Source organism: Gymnodraco acuticeps, unplaced genomic scaffold, assembly GCF_902827175.1.
Source record: "Gymnodraco acuticeps unplaced genomic scaffold, fGymAcu1.1, whole genome shotgun sequence".
Taxonomy (NCBI): domain Eukaryota; kingdom Metazoa; phylum Chordata; class Actinopteri; order Perciformes; family Bathydraconidae; genus Gymnodraco; species Gymnodraco acuticeps.
Genome location: NW_022992024.1, coordinates 27,284 through 55,000, shown reverse-complemented (window position 1 = coordinate 55,000; position 27,717 = coordinate 27,284). Strand labels below are relative to the sequence as shown.

General features: G+C 38.7%; 1 protein-coding gene across 1 annotated transcript in view; it reads right to left on the bottom strand.

The window, feature by feature from the left end:
* The window catches only part of rhbg (Rh family, B glycoprotein), a 29,751-nt gene extending 2,402 nt beyond the window's left edge, over positions 1 to 27,349 (bottom strand). Inside the window, 14 exon segments of the mRNA XM_034201545.1 lie at positions 1,096 to 1,189; positions 1,749 to 1,835; positions 1,837 to 1,857; positions 7,329 to 7,351; positions 7,353 to 7,471; positions 8,276 to 8,327; positions 8,329 to 8,383; positions 9,833 to 9,855; positions 16,413 to 16,579; positions 18,113 to 18,260; positions 18,357 to 18,507; positions 18,985 to 19,171; positions 26,890 to 27,175; positions 27,286 to 27,349. Of these exon segments, the coding sequence (XP_034057436.1) occupies positions 1,096 to 1,189; positions 1,749 to 1,835; positions 1,837 to 1,857; positions 7,329 to 7,351; positions 7,353 to 7,471; positions 8,276 to 8,327; positions 8,329 to 8,383; positions 9,833 to 9,855; positions 16,413 to 16,579; positions 18,113 to 18,260; positions 18,357 to 18,507; positions 18,985 to 19,171; positions 26,890 to 27,070 (1,308 nt within the window). The 5' untranslated portion in view covers positions 27,071 to 27,175; positions 27,286 to 27,349.
* Positions 27,350 to 27,717: the final 368 nt, after the last annotated feature.

Here is a 27,717-nt window from a genome sequence, read left to right as displayed (position 1 = left end):
CTTGAGTAAAAGTAGAAGTACTCAAATAGTGTACTTGAGTCAAAGTAGAAGTACTCGGATCTTGTACTTGAGTAAAAGTAGAAGTACTCAGATCTTGTACTTGAGTAAAAGTAGAAGTAGTCAGATCTTGTGCTTGAGTAAAAGTAGTAGTACTCAGATCTTGTGCTTGAGTAAAAGTAGAAGTACTCAGATCTTGTACTTGAGTAGAAGTAGAAGTACTCAGATATTGTACTTGAGTAAAAGTAGAAGTACTCAGATCTTGTTCTTGAGTAACGTAGAAGTACTCAGATCTTGTTCTTGAGTAAAAGTAGAAGTACTCAGATCTTGTTCTTGAGTAAAAGTAGAAGTACTCAGATATTGTACTTGAGTAAAAGTAGAAGTACTCAGATCTTGTTCTTGAGTAAAAGTAGAAGTACTCAGATCTTGTTCTTGAGTAAAAGTAGAAGTACTCAGATCTTGTACTTGAGTAAAAGTAGAAGTACTCAGATATTGTACTTGAGTAAAAGTAGAAGTACTCAGATCTTGTTCTTGAGTAAAAGTAGAAGTACTCAGATCTTGTTCTTGAGTAAAAGTAGAAGTACTCAGATCTTGTACTTGAGTAAAAGTAGAAGTACCAGAGTGTAGGAATACTCTGTCACAGTAAAAGTCCTGCATTCAAAATGTTCCTCAAGTGAAAGTAGAAAAGTATTCTCATCAAAATATAGTGAAAGTAGCGACAGTAAAAGTAGTCATTGTGCAGATTGGTCCATTTCAGAATAATATATATGATATGTTTTATAATGATTGATCATTAAAGTGTTCTCAAAGCTGGTAAAGGTGCAGCTAGTTTGAAGTACTTTGTATTCTGCAGGGTAGCTGGTGGATTTACTCCAGGTGGAACTAAAGTCTGATTCAACAATTGATTATATTTCACATCATTCATCCAGATCTGTGAAGTAACTAAAGGGATTAAATACATGTAGAGGAGGAAAAGTACACCATGTACCTCTGAACTGTAGTGAAGTACTAGTATCTCAAAGTTGTACTTTAGTGCAGTACTTGAGTAACTCAGTTTCTTTACTTCTCTGAAACCACAGATTGCTTTAAAGGTCTCACCTCCCAGTAGATGCTGTCCTCGTAGCAGATGGCGTCAGAAGGAGCGCCGAACACAGGAAGCTTCAGAATAAAACCTGAAATGAGAAACGTGTCACTTTAATTTCTCGTGACGACCCTCTGATGTACAGTAAAGACATCTGAATGTATATTCTTTAATGAGGTACTGTGTCGAAGCATTTACGTTACTTAAAATAAAAATATAACTACATTAGTTTTGATAGTTAAAGAAGTAGGATTGATTTGACAGCATGTCACAGATTTGATCTCAATGTGGTGTCATGATTGAGGGATTGAGAAGCTTTCCACATAACTGTTGTATGAAAACTTAAAACAACTTTAAACCACATTCAGCCTTTTCTAATCAGAATCACAACCAGACAAACTGTGTTCTTATTCACTCGGTAACATTGGCTGTTTTAGAATGAAATAAAAAAAAAAAAAATACTTGATATATAATAAATAAAATGTCATGAATTAGAGCAAAAAAACGTTAAATTGAAATTGAAATAAATTAAAGTATAAAGTTAATACAATTAAATGAATAAAAAAAAAATCATTAAATTGAATTAAATAAAATAAATATAAATAAATACAATCAAATAAAATCGTAACATTTGTAATCGTCCATTCAATGAGACACCCACCACGATGACCCCCCCCAGCAGGCGATGCCCAGAGTGACGGCGAGGGAGATGGCCTGCCGGACGCCCTGATAGGACGCCCCGATCTCTCCACTCGCACGTCAGGAACACATCGGCCATTCTGAAAACACACAAACAACAGATTTAAAGGTCCCCTATTATACTGTTCTTCATCAATATATCACAGGTCTCAGATATATACAGAGCCTGTCTCTGATTGGCTGAAACACCAAACAGATCATTGCAGCATTACCCATAATCCCCTCTGTTTCAGCCCTGTTTCCAAAGTGCTGATTCTCTGTCTGTTACTTTAGATCAGTGGTTCTCAAAGTGGGGGGCGCGCCTCCCCAGGGGCGCGCAGAGGCATGACAGGGGGGGCGCGAGAGACCAGGAGGAAAAATGGTTATTAAAAAAAAAAAAAAAAAAAGATTACAAAAAAAAAAATCATATTTGAAAAATTATTGATTCGAAAGTAATATGATACAGTACAGTACTATTACGTCTGGGTCTCCGTGTTTCATTAAAGCTCCGCTCTGTGTGTGTGTGGAACGAGCCATTTTGTTGTGTGCGTGAGCGAGAGAGAGAGAGCGCACCGGTACCGGAGATCGTTGATGTTAGCTTCTGGTGCTAGCGAGCTACGCTAACGGATATAAGGAGTTTTTTCAACAACAAAGTGGAGGAGAGTCCTGAGAGACTCAGTGAGCTAAAGGACTCTCTCAGTGTTATCTCAGTGGGTCTCAAACGTTTTGGTCACCATTAATGTAAACAATTATTTCCGAGGCACACGTTTATATGATCATTATAGTTATAAAAAAATAAGAGAATAAATGAAAAACAGGTATGAAATACTATATGACAGTAAAACAAGAATAAAGTTTAAAAGGGTGATTTGTAAAATATCCATAAAGAAAAAGTAAATCTGTTTACAGTTCTGTTTCAAATGGGTGTTGACAGAGGTATCCATAGATCTCTTAATGTTGCTCTCAAAGTGCACCAGATTGATGCTTTTAACTTCAATATTTAAAAATAAATCTTTCCGGGGGAGCTTGCCCCCGGACCCTCCTATGTGAGGTCCAAATACCACCTATAAATAGCACGTTCACCTGCTTACACCTATATGCCGTGAGCTGATTATCGAGCCTTCATTGTAACTGTCGTGGGGACATTGTGTATGTGGTGGCGTGGGGAGTGTTGCAATAATAATAATAATAATAATACATTCGATTTATAAAGCACCTTTCATTGCTCACAGCAATCCCAAGGTGCTACAGGAGGCATAATAAAAAACAAACAAAATAAACAAAAGTTTAATGAAAAGCTTTAAAGTAGAAAGTTCCACTGTAGTTCCCTGTAGCGCCCGGTACATTCATGGGAAACCCTAAATGTTTGAGCACCCTGAAAACGTCAAGCTACCCACAGCACCCCAAAATAAATCTCTGGCGCCGTCACTGAGCCTGACTATTTGTGTTGGGGGGGCCCGACTTTTTTTTTTCTCCAAAGGGGGGGCCTGACAGAAAAAGTTTGAGAACCACTGCTTTAGATGAAAACAAGGAGCCCCTCCCCACGCCCCTCTGAGAGAGATTTGGTTACAAAGAACTCAATGGTGCTCTAGGAGGGGATTCAGGTGATAAGGGGGGGGGGGGGGGGTTACCTTGGTTGCTGATTGGCTAATGGCCACAAGACAACACATCGTTATGACATCATAAAGTGTCCCAAATCTGATCAGCTCATTTTCGAAATGGATCAGGACAAAAGAGAGAATCTTTGTTCCTGAAACTTTCAGAGTCTCTTTCCACAGAGGGGACCATGTTGAGTGAAGGAGACATGAAGACGAGGGGACAGTTGATGTAGAAGAGACTGAAGGAGGGGACACATGTTGATGTAGAAGAGACATGAAGAAGAGGGGACACAGGTTGATGTAGAAGAGACATGAAGAAGAGGGGACACATGTTGATGTAGAAGAGACATGGAAGAGGGGACACATGTTGATGTAGAAGAGACGTGAAGAAGAGGGGACACATGTTGATGTAGAAGAGACGTGAAGAAGAGAGGGGACACATGTTGATGTAGAAGAGACATGAAGAGAGAGGGGACACATGTTGATGTAGAAGAGACATGAAGAAGAGGGGACACATGTTGATGTAGAAGAGACATGAAGAAGAGGGGACACATGTTGATGTAGAAGAGACATGAGAAGAGGGGACACATGTTGATGTAGAAGAGACATGAAAAGAGGGGACACATGTTGATGTAGAAGAGACATGAGAAGAGGGGACACATGTTGATGTAGAAGAGACATGAAGAAGAGGGGACACATGTTGATGTAGAAGAGACATGAAGAAGAGGGGACACATGTTGATGTAGAAGAGACATGAAGAAGAGGGGACACATGTTGATGAAGAGAAGAGACATGAAGAAGAGGGGACACATGTTGATGTAGAAGAGACATGAAGAAGAGGGGACACATGTTGAGTAGAAGAGACATGAAGAAGAGGGGACACATGTTGATGTAGAAGAGACATGAAGAAGAGGGGACACATGTTGATGTAGAAGAGACATGTAGAAGAGGGGACACATGTTGATGTAGAAGAGACATGAAGAAGAGGGGACACATGTTGATGTAGAAGAGACATGAAGAAGAGGGGACACATGTTGATGTAGAAGAGACATGAAGAAGAGGGGACACATGTTGATGTAGAAGAGACATGAAGAAGAGGGGACACATGTTGATGTAGAAGAGACATGAAGAAGAGGGGACACATGTTGATGTAGAAGAGACATGAGGAAGAGGGGACACATGTTGATGTAGAAGAGACATGAAGAAGGGGGACACATGTTGATGTAGAAGAGACATGAAGAAGAGGATTTTGCATAATAGGTGACCTTTAACAATTAGTGGGAAACACATCGACAGGAAGAGTAAATTCTGAAGTAAAAGTGTAAAATCCCAATTTGGAAATGTTGCTTAAGTAAAAGTAAGAAAGTTAAATGAAGTTGAAGTGATAATTTAAAAGTAACCAATGCAATAAAAAACGCACAAAAAACTCAAAATGATTCAAAATAAATATGAATTTAGTGAAATGTTAAAGGTGGGGTAGGTAAGTTTGAGAAACCGGCTCGAGATACACTTTTTGTTATATTCCATGGAATGCTCTTAACATCCGATAGCAATGAATATCTGAAGTGCTTTGACAACAAATCCATAACAAAATGTCTTCTGTGGAAGCCGTGGTGCTGTAAAAAGTACAACCAATCCGTTTAGCCGGCCCGGCTAAACGGATTGGATTGCCGCCTTGTCTGTCAGCCTTCCATCTCGTGCACGCACAAATGTATCTCGTGCCCTCATTGGGCGTGCCCTCATTGGGCGTGCTGTCATTGGGCGTGCCCTCATTGGGCGTGCCCTCATTGGGCGTGCATTGCAGCAGTACTTCAATGACTCGCCAGCAACAGGCGGCCACTCTCACCAGTCTGCTGACGTCATGTGCGCGTTCATGTGTGTTGGAGGAGGTGCTCTGTAAGGAAGTCTGAAGGAAGGGGAGGATTCTTTTCGGCTGTGTACTTTCAAATGTTAGTGCACTCGAGCCGGTTTCTGAAACTTACCTTCCCCACCTTTAATAGACGCTTAATTAATTGAGTAAGCTGTTCTTGTATAAACTGTTAAACAAGTTCAACTGAAAATCTTAACTTGTAACGAAAGCTGTAAGAAAAATATAGTCAGCTAACATTTGCATGATATCCGTTTCAATGGGAGTAAAAGTATTAGTATAGTTCAAATAGCTATTTACTCAAGTAAAGTATAAGTACTTCAAAATAACTAATACTCTGGTACAAGTAGAAGTCCTGCATTAGAAGTGTCCCTTCAGTTAAAGTAGGTAACACAATGTCGTAAAAGTATTAAAGCAAAAACATTAAATGCAGAAAAATCTAAAATAAATAAAGATTTTTTCAATCAAAAACTGTAAAACTAAGGTTAAGGAATGTTTTTGGATTAAATTACAAAGCGTTCTCGTATAAAACTGTTTGCTAGTTAAAACTTAAGAAAACATATCAAATGTTATGAAACTCTAAAACTCTTAACCTAACAACATTAACCTTGAAAGTCCATAAAGTGGCATTATTAACTACTTAACATGTGCACTTTGGCTGACACACGGGAAGATACAAACTCAAAAAGTACTTTAGCTTCCAATACTCCAAAGTACTTAAATACTTAGTATAGTATTCGTTTATTAGTCCCCGAGGGGAAAATGGGTTGCAGCACATCACAGAGGCATTTAAAAAGATAAGACAATACATCACTGACAACAACATAGACACAGATAAAAACAAACAGACATAAGAAAACCAGATATCGGCAGACATGACGAGGCGGCCTATAGGCCCTCATTTGCGAAATAGGGGGGACAGGGCCAGACCAGCTGGGTAAACAGGGCGTCCTAGCCATCATTTGTTCAGGAGTTTGATGGCTTGTGGGACGAAAGACAGCCTAGATCTGTTCTTTTTTAAATAAGAGGCACGATATCTCCGCCCGGATGGCAACAGTTTCAAGTAAGAGGCAAGAGGGTGCCTCAGGTCACTCACAATATTGTGTGCCAGTTTTTAATAAACTCTGTCCTTATATAAGCATTCTATATTAGCAAATTAGATTCCTGTCAATTTGAGTAAACGTTCCACCGCAGCTTGTGATATTAGGCTGCTCATATTTAAAATGTATCCATCCAGTGGAGTGATCTGCAGAGTCACGTCTGCTCGCACGGTCTTTACTCGCTCTGTCAGGCGATTCGCCCCCGAGGTAAACTGAGACCTGTCAGCGCAGTCGATACGATCGGTGACTGAATGCTGTCCTGCAGACACACCCTCACTCTGATTCTCTCTTTCAAACTAAAGACGTGTGAACATTCAGGACTAACCACTGTCGAGTTAAGGCTTGTTGCACTTTACTTTCTCACGTGGCAAAAGTAATCAGTTCATCCCTGTGAGCAAATATTTACAGCGTGTAGGTAACAGAGCAGAGTACACTTTATATATCTCTCTGTCTGTACACACAAACTGAACCATTGACAATACAGTTGGCTTTCATACAGGAACACACACCTTCACAGATTACTGTGAATAAGAAGAAGTCCTATTTAATATGTAACGTTTCCTTTGGGATATCATTTGTTGCATTGTGGAATTGTATCATCCCACCATTTTGACCATGAGTAGTGTTGAGACCATTGGAAATAGAATTGACAAGGATATCAATTATTACCTCTACTGTGGACAATTTGTCAATCTGTCCAATCCAGATGAGCCAATCTTCAAAAATCGACCCACAACTCGTCCAAATCATCCCCCCAGAGAGTGCAGATATTGGCCTTTTCTGGTTAAAACTGCCATTTCTCATCCTCGGCCAAGCCATTCAAAGAAAACGAATGTCCATATAGGCTATAATGCTAATTAACTCTACTTACTAATTGTGCAAATTGCCCGATATATACAAGTTAGCATCCGGCAGTTTCTACGTGCTGGGAACTTTGGTGGTCCTCAACATTTCTGGAACTTTAGCAGCTCGAAACGATAAGTGTTTTAAGTAACTAAATGTTTTACCCTTTTCCATAAACGTCTGTAGTTTGCCACGGCAGCGGTCCACCGCTCCCACGATGCTCCCAGGATGCCGGGCATGCCGTGCAGATTGTTAACCCCACAGGTGTCCTGGATCTTCAGCTTCTCCTCCAGGATGGGCTGAAGAAGAAGAAGAAGAAGATGATGATGAAGATGATGAAGAAGAAAGATCATTTAAAGATCTCCTATCATGCTATTTTTAGGCATATATCATGGGTATCAGATATATAAAAAATATTAAAAACATATCTATGGATTATGGACACTTCAAGGATTATTTCTGAAACAGTATGGAGCTCAGATGCTTTCTCTCTCTCAGGTTTACCCACAAGGTGGGTCCTTTTTATTTCCTGCTTCTTCACACAAACTCTCTCCAGTACAGGTTAGCTCTGAGTGTTAGCATGCTAATGTAAACACAGACCCATAATACAGCCAAAACACGTCTGCGTTTCTGACAGCAACGTTTCTGATAGGCTCGTGGGTCTAAAGCCCGCCCACATTTCAGATATTACGTCATATCGGACGCAAATCTGGATCAGCTGCGTTGTTCCCCCGTTTTTAGAGATTTGGGTACGGAGGAAAAGAGAGAGGGTTTTATTCTCTGACGCTGCGTGAGTCTCCCGACGCACCGGGGACACATATTTATGTATAAAGGACATTAAAAAGTGCATTTTGCATGGAGACCTTTAACATATAAGAAAAGCAAGTATTTTTCATGCTTTTTCTCTACTTCAAATGTATCAGTATCATTCAATTACATTCAAAGGTTTTATTGTCATAAGCTACGGTTGTGTAGAAAGAGCAATGCAATCCTTCTGACCTGAGCTCCTCCAACCATGCAACATATACATATTAAAAAATCGGCAGTAATAAAAAGAAAAAGAAAAGAAAGGCTTGATGATTAAAAGCTGAGTCACGCTCACCGTGAGGGAACTTGAATCCCAGCACAGAGATGATGCCGGCCAGGAAGCCGACGATCATGGAATCCGTACGGCGTTAGCATCATCTCTCCGGCTGTTCCTTCTGCCACGCCGCCGGCCCAGCGCCGCGTGTCTGGATGTGGACCTAAGGAGAAGAAAAATGATTTTAAGTTATTATGTTCCAATTTTCTTTATTGTTTTCAGCATTTTGCAGAGGTTTGTATACAGTCAAGACAGAGCAAGATTACACTTTAATCCTCTAAAAGTGTCTTGCACTGCACCTGAAACTACTGTTGAGCTAAATTGAAACCTTATTGAAATTGTTATTTTTATTATAGGATATATTTAATAGTGATGGGAATTACGGCTCTTCGAAGGGAGCTGGATCTTATGGTTCAGTTCCTTTCCGAGAGCCGTTGAAAAGAGCCGGGTTTTTTTAAGTTAATAATCTGCATTGTGAACATTACACAAGCTGGCGCCATATCCATGTAGTTCATGTCAGTGAATTTACTACTTTGAATTGACCCTCTGTAATCAGAGGCACTCCTGGGGCAGGTCTTCACAGAATACGCTTGGGGGAACAAAATCAAGCTTTTTCACTGTTCATATAAAGGTGAGTGGATTTATGGCAGAACGGCGTTCTCACCAAGTACGACTCGGTTCTCTTTCAAAGAGCCGTTCAAAAGAATCGAATCGTTCGCCCAACGTAACATCCCTAATATTTAGTTTAGTGTATTTGTCATAGTGTCATGGACAGTCCCCCATAGATCAGCTGTCACTAAAACAGTAAATGGGGCAGCTTTAGGCCAACATTGCTAATTCCAGCTGTTGTCCCTGGCCAGATGATAATGGACACCCACATATGATTATAGCAACTTTAAATGTAACCGCAGGAATCTTGATGTTGAAGACTTTAATAAATACTGAACATGATGCATGCATATTTCTACGAATGAACTCATGGCTGTGTAGAAAATGCTTTAAACATAATATAATCCTTCAGGTTGGGATACAACATATACAGAAAATATAATCGAACAGTTAACTGACTATAAAAGAGTGTAACTAAATATTTGCGAGGCATCTGGATTCTAGATAGTAATCGCGCCCTGACTGAGCCTCTTAGCAGAAACACCAAAGATTACAGACTGGATCACTGCCACTGTCGGCTTACAGCTCACAGCGTGAATAAACAATGAACTTTTGCCAACTTTAGATATTCAAAAGCTAGTATATCTAAAGCTAGCTTACACTTTAAGGTTCTCAATTCAAAACTAAAGCATGTTTATGATGGAGAGATTGCTTCCTTATGAGTCTCAACATGGTAACGGATGATAGACCAGCTAGCAGCTAACATTGCTACTAGCACAAATAAAAGCAACAGGGTACCAAAGCTAACAGTATTACCATGGGGTGGAGCGCCGAACTGAAATGTGGCAGATCTGCTTCGGTGATATTATCAATGCTAACCTAACCACCAAGGGGTTTAGTGATGGGACGTCTGTATCTGAAGTTATCAGAGAAACACGCCAAGCTAACGTTAGCTGCAACCGAAAAGTGTGCTGGGAGAATCTCCGATTTTCAACGTGAACCTGCTTTATTTGAATAAAGCAGGTTCACGTTGAAAATCAGCGAGCTTAAACCATAGCTGAGGATCTTGGGTAATCGCTCGAAATGCCTACTTCTGTTTCCGGTTATTTTTATTTTGAAATTCAGTTCCTGACGGACGCCAAAAAAGCACGAGATTATGGAATTAAACCAATAAATAAAAGCAAGGATAATTGTGTGTTATTGGTGAGTAAATAACAGTGTGTTATTTTGAAAAGAATAACAAATTAGAAGGAAAAAAAGATTTAAAAAATACAGATTTCCGTATTCTGAGGCTCTGAGCCCCATTTATTTTCCTCACAGACGGCAAAAAAATTCCGAAATTATACGATTTAAAATAAAAGCAATAATTGTGGCTTTAACATGTTTTTATGAACCACACAGCTTCCGGTCTTCCACGACTCGACCGGAGAAAAAGACGTGCTGCAGGCAGTAGAAATACATTGCTTTTAAAATCGTGCTGTGCAACACGAAAAAAAGGGGAAAATCGTGTTGGTGAACACGAATCAATAGATTAAAAATCGGTGAAGACGAAATGCCATGAGACTGGGTTGAATAGTCATGACATGAGGTAAGAGAATCGAAAACATGAAGTGCAGACCTCCCTCCACAAGCTGCTTAAAAGTACTCGACACATACTTAGTTAGCTATGATAGCAGGTTAGCCTAGATTACCCTACGCGGCGGGAGAATGGAAATATGTTTTTTGCACATAAATTCTAGTAAGGAGATAAATAAACACTCCAAAAACAATGTGTTATGTATTCAATATATCATTTGTTTTGCTTCTATGCAATCCCGTGCACCACATTTGTATGTTATTGAACCTACGAATTAAGTATGCTACTTTTCAGATGTTTTTTTGGTCCTGATCACTATCTGCACAGCTGTAGAAGGAGCAAGCTATATGGTATGTCCACTCCCTTGTCCATTATGCTTCTTCGGTTTGATCACTATCAGTACAGGAATGTCCCATCTTGAAATCAGAAAGATTTACTGTTCCCAGCTGCGTTTGACTCGTGGTTCCTGAACATGTGATTCAACCACGACTTACAATTTTTGGGGGGTGGGTATGTGTTTTCCGGTGACACATCCATCAGCTTTTATCTTTTGAGTCACTCAGTCATGAGGTTCAAACTAAGATAAAATCCACCCAGGAATTCAAGATATAGCAAAACTAGTTCTTTCTCCAGAGACTTTTGTCTTTTGTCTTTACTTAAGCACTGATTAAAGCAAGAGTCCGTCCTTTTACCCGCTGCCAGGCTGTTTCATCTTCTACCTCTAAAAAGGGTGATTATTTGGCTATTTTCAGAGATGGCGAAAGTACACATATCCTTTACTCAAGTAGAAGTACACATACTCGTGTTCAAAAATACTGACTAAGCTTCTGTACTCAAGTAAAAGTAAAGAAGTATGGGCTTTGAAGTGTACTTCAGTAAAAAGTACCCATAACTAGCAGCTGTTTTAAAGAGTACCTGACCTCCCTTTATATTAATAGAACAATAATGTCATTGTTAGCTAATGAATGTTTCCATGCTGAACAACGGCAACATGACAACGTTTCCATTGGTCCCTCTTCTTTAGAGAAGACCAGGAAATGATGGATACACGGATCGTGTTCAAATCAATAGGCACGCAATGACTCTAAAGAATAATGATCACGCACCAAACACACATTCAGACTAAAGGAACCAGCTGTTTGGAAAATGAGAGAAGTAGAAAGTACAGGTATTTGAGTTCAACATGTGAGGAGTAGAAAGTACAGGTATTTGAGTTCAAAATGTAAGAAGTAGAAAGTACAGGTATTAGTGTTCAAAATGTAAGAAGTAGAAAGTACAGGTATTTGAGTTCAACATGTAAGAAGTAGAAAGTACAGGTATTAGTGTTCAAAATGTAAGAAGTAGAAAGTACAGGTATTTGTATTCAAAATGTAAGAAGCAGAAAGTACAGGTATTAGTGTTCAAAATGTAAGAAGTAGAAAGTACAGGCATTTGTATTCAAAATGTAAGAAGCAGAAAGTACAGGTATTAGTGTTCAAAATGTAAGAAGTAGAAAGTACAGGTATTTGGGTTCAACATGTAAGAAGTAGAAAGTACAGGTATTAGTGTTCAACATGTAAGAAGTAGAAAGTACAGGTATTTGAGTTCAACATGTAAGAAGTAGAAAGTACAGGTATTTGGGTTCAACATGTAAGAAGTAGAAAGTACAGGTATTTGTGTTCAACATGTAAGAAGTAGAAAGTACAGGTATTTGTGTTCAACATGTAAGAAGTAGAAAGTACAGGTATTAGTGTTCAAAATGTAAGAAGTAGAAAGTACAGGTATTTGGGGTTCAACATGTAAGAAGTAGAAAGTACAGGTATTAGTGTTCAAAATGTAAGAAGTAGAAAGTACAGGTATTTGAGTTCAACATGTAAGAAGTAGAAAGTACAGGTATTTGTGTTCAACATGTAAGAAGTAGAAAGTACAGGTATTTGTATTCAAAATGTAAGAAGCAGAAAGTACAGGTATTTGGGTTCAACATGTAAGAAGTAGAAAGTACAGGTATTAGTGTTCAAAATGTAAGAAGTAGAAAGTACAGGTATTTGGGTTCAACATGTAAGAAGTAGAAAGTACAGGTATTAGTGTTCAAAATGTAAGAAGTAGAAAGTACAGGTATTTGTGTTCAACATGTAAGAAGTAGAAAGTACAGGTATTTGGGTTCAACATGTATGAAGTAGAAAGTACAGGTATTTGGGTTCAACATGTATGAAGTAGAAAGTACAGGTATTTGGGTTCAACATGTAAGAAGTAGAAAGTACAGGTATTTGTGTTCAACATGTAAGAAGTAGAAAGTACAGGTATTTGTGTTCAACATGTAAGAAGTAGAAAGTACAGGTATTTGTGTTCAAAATGTAAGAAGTAGAAAGTACAGGTATTTGGGTTCAACATGTAAGAAGTAGAAAGTACAGGTATTTGTGTTCAACATGTAAGAAGTAGAAAGTACAGGTATTTGGGTTCAACATGTAAGAAGTAGAAAGTACAGGTATTAGTGTTCAAAATGTAAGAAGTAGAAAGTACAGGTATTAGTGTTCAAAATGTAAGAAGTAGAAAGTACAGGTATTAGTGTTCAAAATGTGAGAAGTAGAAAGTACAGGCATTTGTATTCAAAATGTAAGAAGTAGAAAGTACAGGTATTTGGGTTCAACATGTAAGAAGTAGAAAGTACAGGTATTTGTGTTCAACATGTAAGAAGTAGAAAGTTCAGGTATTTGAGTTCAACATGTGAGAAGTAGAAAGTACAGGCATTTGTATTCAAAATGTAAGAAGTAGAAAGTACAGGTATTTGGGTTCAACATGTAAGAAGTAGAAAGTACAGGTATTTGTGTTCAACATGTAAGAAGTAGAAAGTACAGGTATTTGGGTTCAACATGTAAGAAGTAGAAAGTACAGGTATTTGTGTTCAAAATGTAAGAAGTAGAAAGTACAGGTATTTGTGTTCAACATGTAAGAAGTAGAAAGTACAGGTATTAGTGTTCAAAATGTAAGAAGTAGAAAGTACAGGTATTAGTGTTCAAAATGTAAGAAGTAGAAAGTACAGGTATTAGTGTTCAACATGTAAGAAGTAGAAAGTACAGGTATTTGGGTTCAACATGTAAGAAGTAGAAAGTACAGGTATTTGTGTTCAACATGTAAGAAGTAGAAAGTATAGGTATTTGGGTTCAACATGTAAGAAGTAGAAAGTACAGGTATTTGGGTTCAACATGTAAGAAGTAGAAGGTACAGGTATTTGGGTTCAACATGTAAGAAGTAGAAAGTACAGGTATTTGAGTTCAACATGTAAGAAGTAGAAAGTACAGGTATTTGTGTTCAACATGTAAGAAGTAGAAGGTACAGGTATTTGGGTTCAACATGTAAGAAGTAGAAAGTACAGGTATTTGTGTTCAACATGTAAGAAGTAGAAAGTACAGGTATTTGGGTTCAACATGTAAGAAGTAGAAGGTACAGGTATTTGGGTTCAACATGTAAGAAGTAGAAGGTACAGGTATTTGGGTTCAACATGTAAGAAGTAGAAGTACAGGTATTTGTGTTCAACATGTAAGAAGTAGAAAGTACAGGTATTTGGGTTCAACATGTAAGAAGTAGAAAGTACAGGTATTTGGGTTCAACATGTAAGAAGTAGAAGGTACAGGTATTTGGGTTTCAACATGTAAGAAGTAGAAAGTACAGGTATTTGAGTTCAACATGTAAGAAGTAGAAAGTACAGGTATTTGTGTTCAACATGTAAGAAGTAGAAAGTACATGCATTTGAGTTCAACATGTAAGAAGTAGAAAGTACAGGTATTAGTGTTCAAAATGTAAGAAGTAGAAAGTACAGGTATTTGGGTTCAACATGTAAGAAGTAGAAAGTACAGGTATTTGGGTTCAACATGTAAGAAGTAGAAGGTACAGGTATTTGGGTTCAACATGTAAGAAGTAGAAGGTACAGGTATTTGGGTTCAACATGTAAGAAGTAGAAAGTACAGGTATTTGAGTTCAACATGTAAGAAGTAGAAAGTACAGGTATTAGTGTTCAAAATGTAAGAAGTAGAAAGTACAGGTATTTGGGTTCAACATGTAAGAAGTAGAAAGTACAGGTATTTGGGTTCAACATGTAAGAAGTAGAAGGTACAGGTATTTGGGTTCAACATGTAAGAAGTAGAAGGTACAGGTATTTGGGTTCAACATGTAAGAAGTAGAAAGTACAGGTATTTGAGTTCAACATGTAAGAAGTAGAAAGTACAGGTATTAGTGTTCAAAATGTAAGAAGTAGAAAGTACAGGTATTTGTGTTCAACATGTAAGAAGTAGAAAGTACAGGTATTTGTATTCAAAATGTAAGAAGCAGAAAGTACAGGTATTTGGGTTCAACATGTAAGAAGTAGAAAGTACAGGTATTTGTGTTCAACATGTAAGAAGTAGAAAGTACAGGTATTAGTGTTCAAAATGTAAGAAGTAGAAAGTACAGGTATTTGGGTTCAACATGTAAGAAGTAGAAAGTACAGGTAGTAGTGTTCAAAATGTAAGAAGTAGAAAGTACAGGTATTTGTGTTCAACATGTAAGAAGTAGAAAGTACAGGTATTTGGGTTCAACATGTATGAAGTAGAAAGTACAGGTATTTGGGTTCAAAATGTAAGAAGTAGAAAGTACAGGTATTAGTGTTCAAAATGTAAGAAGTAGAAAGTACAGGTATTTGTGTTCAACATGTAAGAAGTAGAAAGTACAGGTATTTGGGTTCAACATGTAAGAAGTAGAAAGTACAGGTATTTGTGTTCAACATGTAAGAAGTAGAAAGTATAGGTATTTGGGTTCAACATGTAAGAAGTAGAAGGTACAGGTATTTGGGTTCAACATGTAAGAAGTAGAAAGTACAGGTATTTGGGTTCAACATGTAAGAAGTAGAAGGTACAGGTATTTGGGTTCAACATGTAAGAAGTAGAAAGTACAGGTATTTGAGTTCAACATGTAAGAAGTAGAAAGTACAGGTATTTGTGTTCAACATGTAAGAAGTAGAAAGTACATGCATTTGAGTTCAACATGTAAGAAGTAGAAAGTACAGGTATTAGTGTTCAAAATGTAAGAAGTAGAAAGTACAGGTATTTGGGTTCAACATGTAAGAAGTAGAAAGTACAGGTATTTGGGTTCAACATGTAAGAAGTAGAAGGTACAGGTATTTGGGTTCAACATGTAAGAAGTAGAAGGTACAGGTATTTGGGTTCAACATGTAAGAAGTAGAAAGTACATGCATTTGAGTTCAACATGTAAGAAGTAGAAAGTACAGGTATTAGTGTTCAAAATGTAAGAAGTAGAAAGTACAGGCATTTGTATTCAAAATGTAAGAAGCAGAAAGTACAGGTATTTGGGTTCAACATGTAAGAAGTAGAAAGTACAGGTATTTGAGTTCAACATGTAAGAAGTAGAAAGTACAGGTATTTGTGTTCAACATGTAAGAAGTAGAAAGTACAGGTATTTGAGTTCAACATGTAAGAAGTAGAAAGTACAGGTATTTGAGTTCAACATGTGAGAAGTAGAAAGTACAGGTATTTGAGTTCAACATGTAAGAAGTAGAAAGTACAGGTATTTGAGTTCAACATGTAAGAAGTAGAAAGTACAGGTATTTGAGTTCAACATGTAAGAAGTAGAAAGTACAGGTATTTGTGTTCAACATGTAAGAAGTAGAAAGTACAGGTATTTGTGTTCAACATGTAAGAAGTAGAAAGTACAGGTGTTTGAGTTCAACATGTAAGAAGTAGAAAGTACAGGTATTTGTGTTCAACATGTAAGAAGTAGAAAGTACAGGTATTTGTGTTCAACATGTAAGAAGTAGAAAGTTCAGGTATTTGTGTTCAAAATGTAAGAAGTAAAAGTAAAAAGTCATCAGAAAAACAAGTAGTTGAGTAAAGTACTGATACCAGAAAAATGTACTTAGGTACAGTAACAAAGTATTTGTACTTCCCACCTCTGGCGATTTGAACTTATTTTTGGCACCACCATTTAATGTATGTGATGATAATGTGTCCTCACCATATCAAGCTTTCCGTCGTGTGCAGTGAGGGCGGACATGCCGTATGTGGCCATGGTGCAGGCGGCCAGGGAGTAGTAAGTGTTCATGGCTGTGCGATGCTGGTCGTCTCCGTGAGCCGTGACTGCAGAGTTGAAGCTGGGCCAGTACATCCACAGGAAGATGGTACCTGAGAAATAAAAGCAGTAAGGACAGCATTCAGTTGGTTGATTATGTGATGTTAAAGCTGCATTGGGCAATTCCACCAATGAGTCGTCACTGCTAACGGCATGTTTTACAGTGATATATTAGACCTGGAGGTTAACCAAAAGGCAAGAGATGATACAAGTCAAGATCCTTCTAAGAGACAGAAGTTCAATACTTCAACTTGTGTGTCAGTTCAAAGCTTTGATCAAGACCCAATTTATGTAATTCCAGTTAAAGGGGATAAGATCAAGAACACCAGTTTTCTTGAGTTAGTTTTTGTACTACTATTGACAAGAACAAAGACAAGGTCCATTGCTTAAAGGCTGCTTTTAGACTGACCATGCCAACCCAATGTTATGAAATAATGACTAAAATAATTGACAAAGTACAACACAACAAGGTCGGCTGCTTGCTGATTGAATCTAGGAAGCATTATAACTTTTCAGGTAAGGAGGACAACAAAACCCAAATGAAAAGCAAACAAAAGTCATGAGTCATTTGTGTTAAAGTCAAATTAAGTACAGTTTCTCTTTAGTAAAAACTTATTTTTTGTTTAAACAAAACACTGAATTTCAGAGCAATTTCCTTCTAAATCCAATATATTGTGGAGGAAAAGCATTGCTGGATGGATTTCAATGAGTTTCAAGGTGACCAAACCTGACAACCTGACACCTGATTTGTGTTGAAATCAGTTGGACATTTTACATTCCTTAGCAAGACAGATGGCAGCTGTTAGAAATTAAAATCAATGTTGATATGGCGTAATTTGAATTAAATACTTTTTTTTTTATTATGAAAAACCGGAAGTTCACACTAACTATTAACTTAATACTTTTATTCTGAAAATTATTCACTTCCGGTTAGCATTAGCATGCGGCAAAATGTTACATTTTCAAACCGTGAATCAAAGGTGAAATGACACACTGGGTTTAGCACTCATTTGTTACCGCTGAATAACGTTTATTAGGGAATGTTTAAATAACCACAGACACCAGAATGATGTAATTTAACAACAGAAAAAGGCAGGAATTGCATTGGACCCGCCCCCGGCCAATAGGAGAAGACCTCAGATGACAACAGGAAGAGCAAGCCAATAATTGACCTCTTCTACCTGCTGACCTGGACTGAGCGGTCGGATGAGGAGAGCGCCTCCACTCGCACATTTCATTTTGTACACCACCGCATCTTTTGTGTAATTAAATGCAGTTAACTTTTATAAGCTTCCCTTGACTCTTTTCAGTCTCTCCTGCCTTCAGGGTTCTAGAATACACTAACAGAACAAGTATTCTTGTCGACAGAGAACAATAAAACCCAGCTTGAACTGTTATTTTTGTATATTGATTGCTGTGTTCTTTTATCTTAATGTGTGCATACATGTAAATGTGTCTGTTGATTGTGTATAGGATATATATATTTTACAAATGTTTATACATATCTGTATAATTTTATGTTCGTATTCGGGATTGTTGGAAACGTCATTTCGATCTCTCTGTCTGACTTTTGAATAGATGTTTACCGATCATGGCGAACAGGTCCGAGTGGTACACCGAGCTGTTCCTGTGTTTGCTCTTATCCAGGTTTGGCCGGTACAGGACTCGGGTCACCATAAGTCCGAAGTAAGCTCCAAACGTGTGGATCGTCATGGAGCCTCCGGCATCCTTGGCCTAAAAGAAAGTAAGCCAAAGCATATGAAATTAGACATATTGGAAGAATAAAGATACGTATGTTGTACAATCTTTCAGTGAGATTTTTCAACTCACCCCCAGAACGGAAAGCAGGATGAACTCATTGATAGCAAACAGTGTGACCTCGAACATCGCCATGACCAGCAGCTGGATCGGGCTGGTTTTACCCAGAACCGCTCCAAATGAGATGAGCACAGCCCCAGTGCAGAAATCAGCATTGATCATGCTGAAAGAAAAACAGTTAGACATTACTACAGGATCTTGTGGGCATGGACAATATGATATCTAATGTTCTGTCTGAGGTGTTCAATTCAATATATATTTAGGAAGTATTGTTTAAGTCTGGTTGGCCAAAACATTTCATTCCACTTGATTCAACAACTTTTGAAGAGGCCCTATCCTGCTTTTTAGGGTTTTCCCCTTTCCTGTTGTGTGTTATATAGGTTTTTGTGCATGGAAATGGTCAGCAAATGCTAAAATCTCAAAGATACCTACAGAGGGAGTGTAAGTATATCTCTTTTATCTGCACTGTCCCTTTGCTGGTCTAAATGTCCCTTCTGTGGGACGAATACAAGATTTCTAATTCTGATTCTCAAGACATCGATTCCTCTTGATATCCCATTGATGTCCAACATATTGGTTCTGTATGTATTTGTCAGCGGTCTGTATGTATTGATGCATGTACAGTGTGGTTACCACGTACCTCTCCACCCCGATGTGGATCTTGCCTCCATGCATACCGTGGAAAAAGCCCTGCATGAGCGTGGCCCACTGCAGGGCGAATGATGCGATAAGGAAGTTGAAGCCCACGCTGCTGAAGCCATAGCGCTGCAGGAAGGTCATAAGGAAGCCGAAGCCGATGAAGATCATCACGTGCACATCCTGGAAACCTGCATAATGTAGAAAACATCGGTTTAGATGGTAAAAAGAATGATCGATTAACATACTAAAAAAGTGGAGTGCCACAAGGCTCGATATGGGGCCCTTATCTTTTTTTTCTTCTCATCTTAAAAACATGCAAGCACAGCATTGATGTTGGTGCAATAATCAACTTTAGTGCTGCCTATGCATTTTCTGTTAATCTGCCAATTACTTTCTTGTTTGATGGATTATAAAATCTAGAAATAGTGAGAAATGTGTGAGGAACGGCTGTTGACACTTTGCAGAAACCATAGGCAAAACTGCTTGTCTTCCATTTTGACTTTAATGATTGATTGAATATCCAAAATGCTACTGATTAATTTTCCGTCAATCAAACAAAAGATTAATTGACTAACCAATACACCTTTAGTTGACTGCAGAAAACGTAACTTGAAAACTTGATCGAAGCTAAACCATAAAACTTTTGAACTATTCCCTCCTTTTCTGTTTTGATGATATTTAAATGTCCTTTTATACTAGTTATAATACAAATCCATGTAGTAGAGTACCAAGAGCACTTCAGCGAGGATGCTAGTCATGTAGATCGACATAATATGTGCGTTCCTCAAAAGCCTCCATCAACAAAAACACCAGTTTACTGCCAACAACTGAGTCACTTGAGGGCTTTGTCATTGAAAGCAGCCTTTCTCTGTAATTCAGCACAGTTACATAAGCTCTGGTCAGCGGGGACCCCAGCCTGCACAATGCTCTTCCATCAGGACATTATTATTTTGAAACCAAGAACCTAAACGTTATTATGAGACTCTTATGAATCCAACTTCCAACCCAACTCATTATCTTGTTTCAAGCACTGCTTTCAAATTGTCACTTATTTGTACCACACACAATATTGCCCTGTGCAGTAGCTGCTGTCACCATGGGGACCATTCATTGGCATGGCTTGGTTGCAGGTGTTGCCGGTGTCCCTGTTAGCAATTTGTCCCAGATAAACTCTCTGATATTCAGGAGGACCCCACAAAATCAAACCAATAATAAGTTCTGCTGTGCCAAATTAGTGTCCTACTGTCAAGTGAGTTCTGTTGAAGGGAAACTGATATTTCTTCCCAATTTATTTGATTACATTTGACCATTTTGAATGGTTAATTTCCACAAAGATTGAAGTTTTCCTTCAATTATTTCATGGAGTTCAACCATTGTGGGGACTCTTAATCTCTCTATTGAATTCTTAGCTAAAGGGTTTATTGGTAGGGTTTCTTTAAAGGGAAAGTTCACACAAGACACACAAAAAACAGCCAAATACATCTGAATTATGTGGATAGTTTAGTGTGTGATATGGGCCATAAAAAACTACATACTGATATACACCTGAACATGAGTGGGAGAGGACTCTTTAAAGTAGAGACACTACATACTGATATACACCTGAACATGAGCGGGAGAGGACTCTTTAAAGTAGAGACACTACATACTGATATACACCTGAACATCAGCAGGAGAGGACTCTTTAAAGTAGAGACACTACATACTGATATACACCTGAACATCAGCAGGAGAGGACTCTTTAAAGTAGAGACACTACATACTGATATACACCTGAACATCAGCAGGAGAGGACTCTTTAAAGTAGAGACACTACATACTGATATACACCTGAACATCAGCAGGAGAGGACTCTTTAAAGTAGAGACACTACATACTGATATACACCTGAACATCATCAGGAGAGGACTCTTTAAAGTAGAGACACTACATACTGATATACACCTGAACATCAGCAGGAGAGAACTCTTTAAAGTAGAGACACTACATACTGATATACACCTGAACATCAGCAGGAGAGGACTCTTTAAAGTAGAGACACTACATACTGATATACACCTGAACATGAGCGGGAGAGGACTCTTTAAAGTAGAGACACTACATACTGATATACACCTGACCATCAGCAGGAGAGGACTCTTTAAAGTAGAGACACTACATACTGATATACACCTGAACATCAGCAGGAGAGGACTCTTTAAAGTAGAGACACTACATACTGATATACACCTGAACATCAGCAGGAGAGGACTCTTTAAAGTAGAGACACTACATACTGATATACACCTGAACATCAGCAGGAGAGGACTCTTTAAAGTAGAGACACTACATACTGATATACACCTGAACATCAGCAGGAGAGGACTCTTTAAAGTAGAGACACTACATACTGATATACACCTGAACATCATCAGGAGAGGACTCTTTAAAGTAGAGACACTACTGATAGACACCTGAACATCTGCAGGAGAGGACTCTTTAAAGTAGAGACACTACATACTGATATACACCTGAACATCATCAGGAGAGGACTCTTTAAAGTAGAGACACTACATACTGATATACACCTGAACATCTGCAGTAGAGGACTCTTTAAAGTAGAGACACTACATACTGATATACACCTGAACATCAGCAGGAGAGGACTCTTTAAAGTAGAGACACTACATACTGATATACACCTGAACATCAGCAGGAGAGGACTCTTTAAAGTAGAGACACTACATACTGATATACACCTGAACATCATCAGGAGAGGACTCTTTAAAGTAGAGACACTACATACTGATATACACCTGAACATCTGCAGTAGAGGACTCTTTAAAGTAGAGACACTACATACTGATATACACCTGAACATCAGCAGGAGAGGACTCTTTAAAGTAGAGACACTACATACTGATATACACCTGAACATCAGCAGGAGAGGACTCTTTAAAGTAGAGACACTACATACTGATATACACCTGAACATCTGCAGTAGAGGACTCTTTAAAGACACTACATACTGATAATGTAATGCAGCTACAGCCACTTCTTTGACTTTTAATATTACAAATGTTCCCATTGATAATTGATGGTATGCGTATTACCGGGTCCCATTGAGATAAAATCTCGACAAGCTCCTTCAATGCCTTTTCGACCGCTTTGTTCACCTTCAGGAGATCTGTTGCCCATGAGGGTGACTTGTAAAGGAATATTATCAGTTCACATACCATCCTTATCTCACAGGAGCAGATAGGACCGTCAATGCATTGACTATAAGACCCCGACACACAGATTTACAAGCTGCCCTGCAGAACCTGTGTGTTTATGGTACACTTCTTTCCAGGCGTGCAGTGAGGATGGAGGTTGTGTATACACAGCACTCACACATGAAGGTTGACTTCTGATTCAGCTCCCGTGACAGTGAAGGTGTCAGGTTAAAGATTATCAGCAGCCGTTAAAGCTAATGGACCTTTACTCTCTGCGATTATTTCTCTATCCTCAGGCAGTATAGGTTGATTCTGTGGGTTTTAAATAGTGCTGCAGAGGCAACCTCCAGTGTGTTGTTCATGTTAGAAGTAAAAGCAAAAGTAGTATGAAATCAAGAGTCCTGAAAATGGGATTGGTTTGATTGTTAAGGAAGTAAAATGAAGGGCTTTGACGTAAGCAGATGCAGGTGTCCTGTCTTCTACAAACTGTCAGTATTGTTTGATTTTGATAGTAATCTTTCACTTGCATTGCCACATAGTTAAACCGCCGAAACTTCTTTAAGTTGGAGAATTTCCACAAGGGAATTCCACCAAATCTAACGTTGAAATATAAAATTCTACAGTAACGCTACAGTCTCTTTGAGGCATTTTGCAGGTGACGTTAAGCTTAATGGTAAAATATACAGTATATTGTTTAAAGAGGCCAAACAATGCTTTTTGTGGTTTTATATACGTTTTAGTGCATGAAAATGGTCTGCAAAGGCTGAAATCCCTGTGTTCCCTCTAGAGAGAGTTTCTCTCACACCCCCCAACAGCAGAAGAGGACTCTTTAAAGTAGAGACACTGCATACTGATATACACCTGAACATCAGCAGGAGAGGACTCTTTAAAGTAGAGACACTACATACTGATATACACCTGAACATCAGCAGGAGAGGACTCTTTAAAGTAGAGACACTACATACTGATATACACCTGAACATCAGCAGGAGAGGACTCTTTAAAGTAGAGACACTACATACTGATATACACCTGAACATCAGCAGGAGAGGACTCTTTAAAGTAGAGACACACTACATACTGATATACACCTGAACATCAGCAGGAGAGGACTCTTTAAAGTAGAGACACTACATACTGATATACACCTGAACATCAGCAGGAGAGGACTCTTTAAAGTAGAGACACTACATACTGATATACACCTGAACATCAGCAGGAGAGGACTCTTTAAAGTAGAGACACTACATACTGATATACACCTGAACATCAGCAGGAGAGGACTCTTTAAAGTAGAGTCACTACATACTGATATACACCTGAACATCAGCAGGAGAGGACTCTTTAAAGTAGAGACACTACATACTGATATACACCTGAACATCTGCAGGAGAGGACTCTTTAAAGTAGAGACACTACATACTGATATAAACCTGAACATCTGCAGGAGAGGACTCTTTAAAGTAGAGACACTACATACTGATATACACCTGAACATCAGCAGGAGAGGACTCTTTAAAGTAGAGACACTACATACTGATATACACCTGAACATCAGCAGGAGAGGACTCTTTAAAGTAGAGACACTACATACTGATGTTTTATCTACACTGTCCCTTTGATAGTATTTTTCTACTTTTGTCCACCAGATGTTAAATGTCTCCCTGCTGGTGAGTTTCAGTTTTAAATGGCATACTTCACATCAGTGTCTGACAGAGAGACTTCATTAGAGTGAGCTGCCTGCAGGGGGAGGCTGTTTGAGATTTCATTAAGAGTTTAAAAGCTTTCGTCTCTACATTCTCCTCATGTTCTGCTCTGCCCCGGGACACCTCCCCCTAACACCTGAGGGACGCCCAGGTAACCCCTGTGTCTGTGTGCCACTTGTTGGGACACACCCCCCTCCAACATGTGACTTTAGCTGGATTTGTTTTAAGGTGGAATAGTGGGGAAGTTAGTGTCTCTTTGCTAATCTGTTTATCTGCTATCTTGACATTTTTAATAAAATATTTCCTTATTATGTTAATAAAAAGACAAGTAGATACACATTATACTTCCTCCTCTCCTTTCCTTGTCTCCTTTCTCTCCCCTTTTCCCTCCTTTCTGTCTTTTTATTTCATATGTTTGTTGTTGTTTTAGATTTTTGTTATGTGTTAGTATTACTTATGGGTTTTTAATACTTTTAGTTTTGTACTTTGGTTATCCACTGGGAAAAAATATATTAAAAAAGATAATCCGTGCTTTTCAAATCCACAATGAAAGCGAGAAATAAAAAAAAGGATTAAACGATGTTATCCCCTAGAGATTTTTCTGACATTTGAAGTGCAAAATCAAACACACGACTACATATTCATATCCTTTAGTATATTCTATTTTAGGGAGTTCATTTTACTGATAGGTTCAGAGTATTTAATGCTGAAACACGACTTTTAACTTTGTGCATGGTGTCAAAGGATATACAATGTGTTTTACGAATGCATCTGTAATCCGCGGCCTGTGTTTGGCACGTTTTCTTCTACACCATCAATCCGTGTAAATGAGGAAATGAACGATCAATGGATCTTCCTCCAGCGGACCGGAAGACATTTCTATGAACCCGGAGAGAATGGGACGCGTCCAATTAGTGCAGCTGAGAGCTCTCATTCTCTTCACACAACAAACAGCTTCTCCTCCTGATGAGTTTGCAGGAACTAAATGATTCTAAAACATGTAAGTAAGTTGGGTGGCATGCAGGAAGGAAATACTTACAGGTATTGAGATCACTTGGAGAGCATGTAGGAGAGGATAGGGGTTGTTAGAGACATATATTAAGCATTATTAGAAAGGCAAATGGGATTAGTCTCAATGGTACATATGGAAGAGTTCACACACCTTTCTTTGGTGCAACCTTTGTGTGTCCTATATCCAATAATTACAGCTTCAGTTTTTCAGAAGTAACCATTGCATCACTTTTCTTAAGCATTGTTGAATCATAACTTACACTGAAAGAAGTCTGGTGAATTCAGAATATGGACTTAATGTTACTGAAATGCAGCCTCTGAAACCAGGATTCACTTTTTACAATAACAGTGTCTAAAATCTGATGAGACATATTGTCTCTCCAATGAGTAACTGTCAGAAGTGGGATACGTAGCCAAGCCCCTTCATTTCTAACTGAAAACCTTTTAAAAGTATTTGTTCAAGACATGCAATGTTGTCAGAGCTCTATAATTCACAAAAGATTGACACAATCTGGATTTAATTTCTTGTGAAAGCACCCATGTCTTTCAAGTTAGTAACAGTTCCAATTCAGACACACTTTAGCATTTACAAGGACAGATACAGGAAAACATTCCCACTGCAATAACTCTCTAACACATCTCCTCTGGCTGGAAGAGAACTACTGGACTGCTAGCAGAGTGTATTAATGTACACTGTACATTCATATTTAATATTCCATTCCTTACATACTCATGTATATATAACTGGACTTTAACCCCCCCCCACACACACACACACACACACACCACACACACACACACACACACCCTTCCCTCATCCAGCACCAGTCACCTTTCTGCCCATCTCCGCTGCTACTGCACTGAAACTGTACTTTGAACACTTATATTATTAACCAGCACGTATTGAAACTATTACTAAGTTCTATACCCCGTTTATCTAGGCCCTTTTTTTGGACTGCGGGAAACGGTATCTCGAGATTTCTGGATGTATAACACATGTAGACATTTTGACAATAAAGCTGACTTTGACTTTGATAATATCCTTTTTTACTTTACAATGCCTTGTCTTTTTATGCTGCTGCAACGCAAACATTTCCCAACTTGGGATCAATAAAGTACTTCTTATCTTATTATCTTATCTTAGTGTTGATGGAAGAGTTCGTACGGGGTTTGGAGGGACAAGTCAAAATTGTAAAGCTCGTGTTTAAAACTGCAACCGTACAAAACGTGGGTTCACAATGACCCGTTTTTTGACACAATTTTCCCAATTTGTCAAAAAAACTAATCCTATCTGTGAATATTTCATATATCCCTCTTTCATTCATTTCTTATTTTAAAAGTTTACTTAACTGTATATCATTTTAATTGTATCTTTAATTGTATTAATCTGTGCTGTTTTTCAACCATAACCTGTTGCTGTTTGAACCACTGAATTTACCCACAGGGATTAATAAAGTTCCATCTGATCTTATCTAATCTTATTCGGAGCATTTGACCCCTGACCCTCCGGTCCCCGGGACACTCACTCGGGTACCGGTAGTAGAAGTCTGGTGAATTCAGACAAATACTTAATGTTACTTAAATGCAGACACACTTTATCATTCAGAGCATGTCGGAGAGGATAGGGGTTGTTTGAGACATATATTAAGCATTATTAGAAAGTCAAATGGGATTATTCTCAATGGTACATATGGAGGAGTTCACACACACCTTTCTTGTTGAATCATAAATTGCTCCCACATGATGTTATTTTTGTTTTAAATCATGGCTTTTACACTAAAGCCTCTGCATCAGTTACAGAAACGGTGTAAATACTGACAAAAAAAAGGTTATTCTTTACTTTTAATGAAAGAAAAGTCTGACTTTCTGTGTTGTATTTTCCTGTCTGTATTATCCCTGTCCTAAAGAACAAAGATACATTTCAAAAGCATCATTGGACACACTTTAGCATTCAAAGCATTTGACCCCTGACCCTCCTGTCCCCGGGACACTCACTCGGGTACCGGTAGTAGAAGTCGTTCTCGGACTCAGAAGTGTGGTTCCCGTTGTGCCATGCCGCGGCGTCCGTGTCGTGGTCGTACTGCACCAAGGTGGCGAAGAGGATGATGAGGATGATCTGCAGGATGAAGCAGATGATCGGCAGCTTCAGCCTCATGTTGGTGGCTGCGTCCGTCATGTTGTCTTTCCCCGAGCAAAAGAGAGGCTGACTGAGGACGGGGGGATTAAAGATCCAGCACAGAAAGTAGTTGCACACACTCTGTCTCTCTCTCTCTCTCTCTCTGTCTCTCCTCCTCTCTCCTCTCTCCTCTCTCTCTCTCTCTCTCTCTCTCTCTCTCTCTCTCTCTCTCTCTCTCTCTCTCTCTCTCTCTCTCTCTCTCTCTCTCTCTCTCTCTCACACACACACTCCCCGGGGTGCAGAGACAGGAGGCTGCTGTGTGTGTGTGTGTGTGTGTGGGTGTGGAGGAGAAACTCTCAGACAGACACAGGAGCTGCTGTGTTGTTACAGGACCTGCCTCATGAATAATGCAGTGTCACTTTTAGCCACGCCCCTTTCTACTGTACTTTTTAAAGGTGGAATGAAGTGAGGGGTGGTGGGTAATGAAGGCTTCCTTCAATGATTAGTCTCTATGGTATTGTGCAATACATTTAAAGAAACACAAATGTTCTCTTACCCGACTGTTCTGATGTCCACCAACTACAAATATCTGCTATGTTTTATAGTTAACATTTATTCATAATAACCGAGAGTCAAAATGGTTATTAAGCCTGAGTTATATGATTTATTTTGTCACACGCTTGTATTTGGTTTTCACTTCCACGATC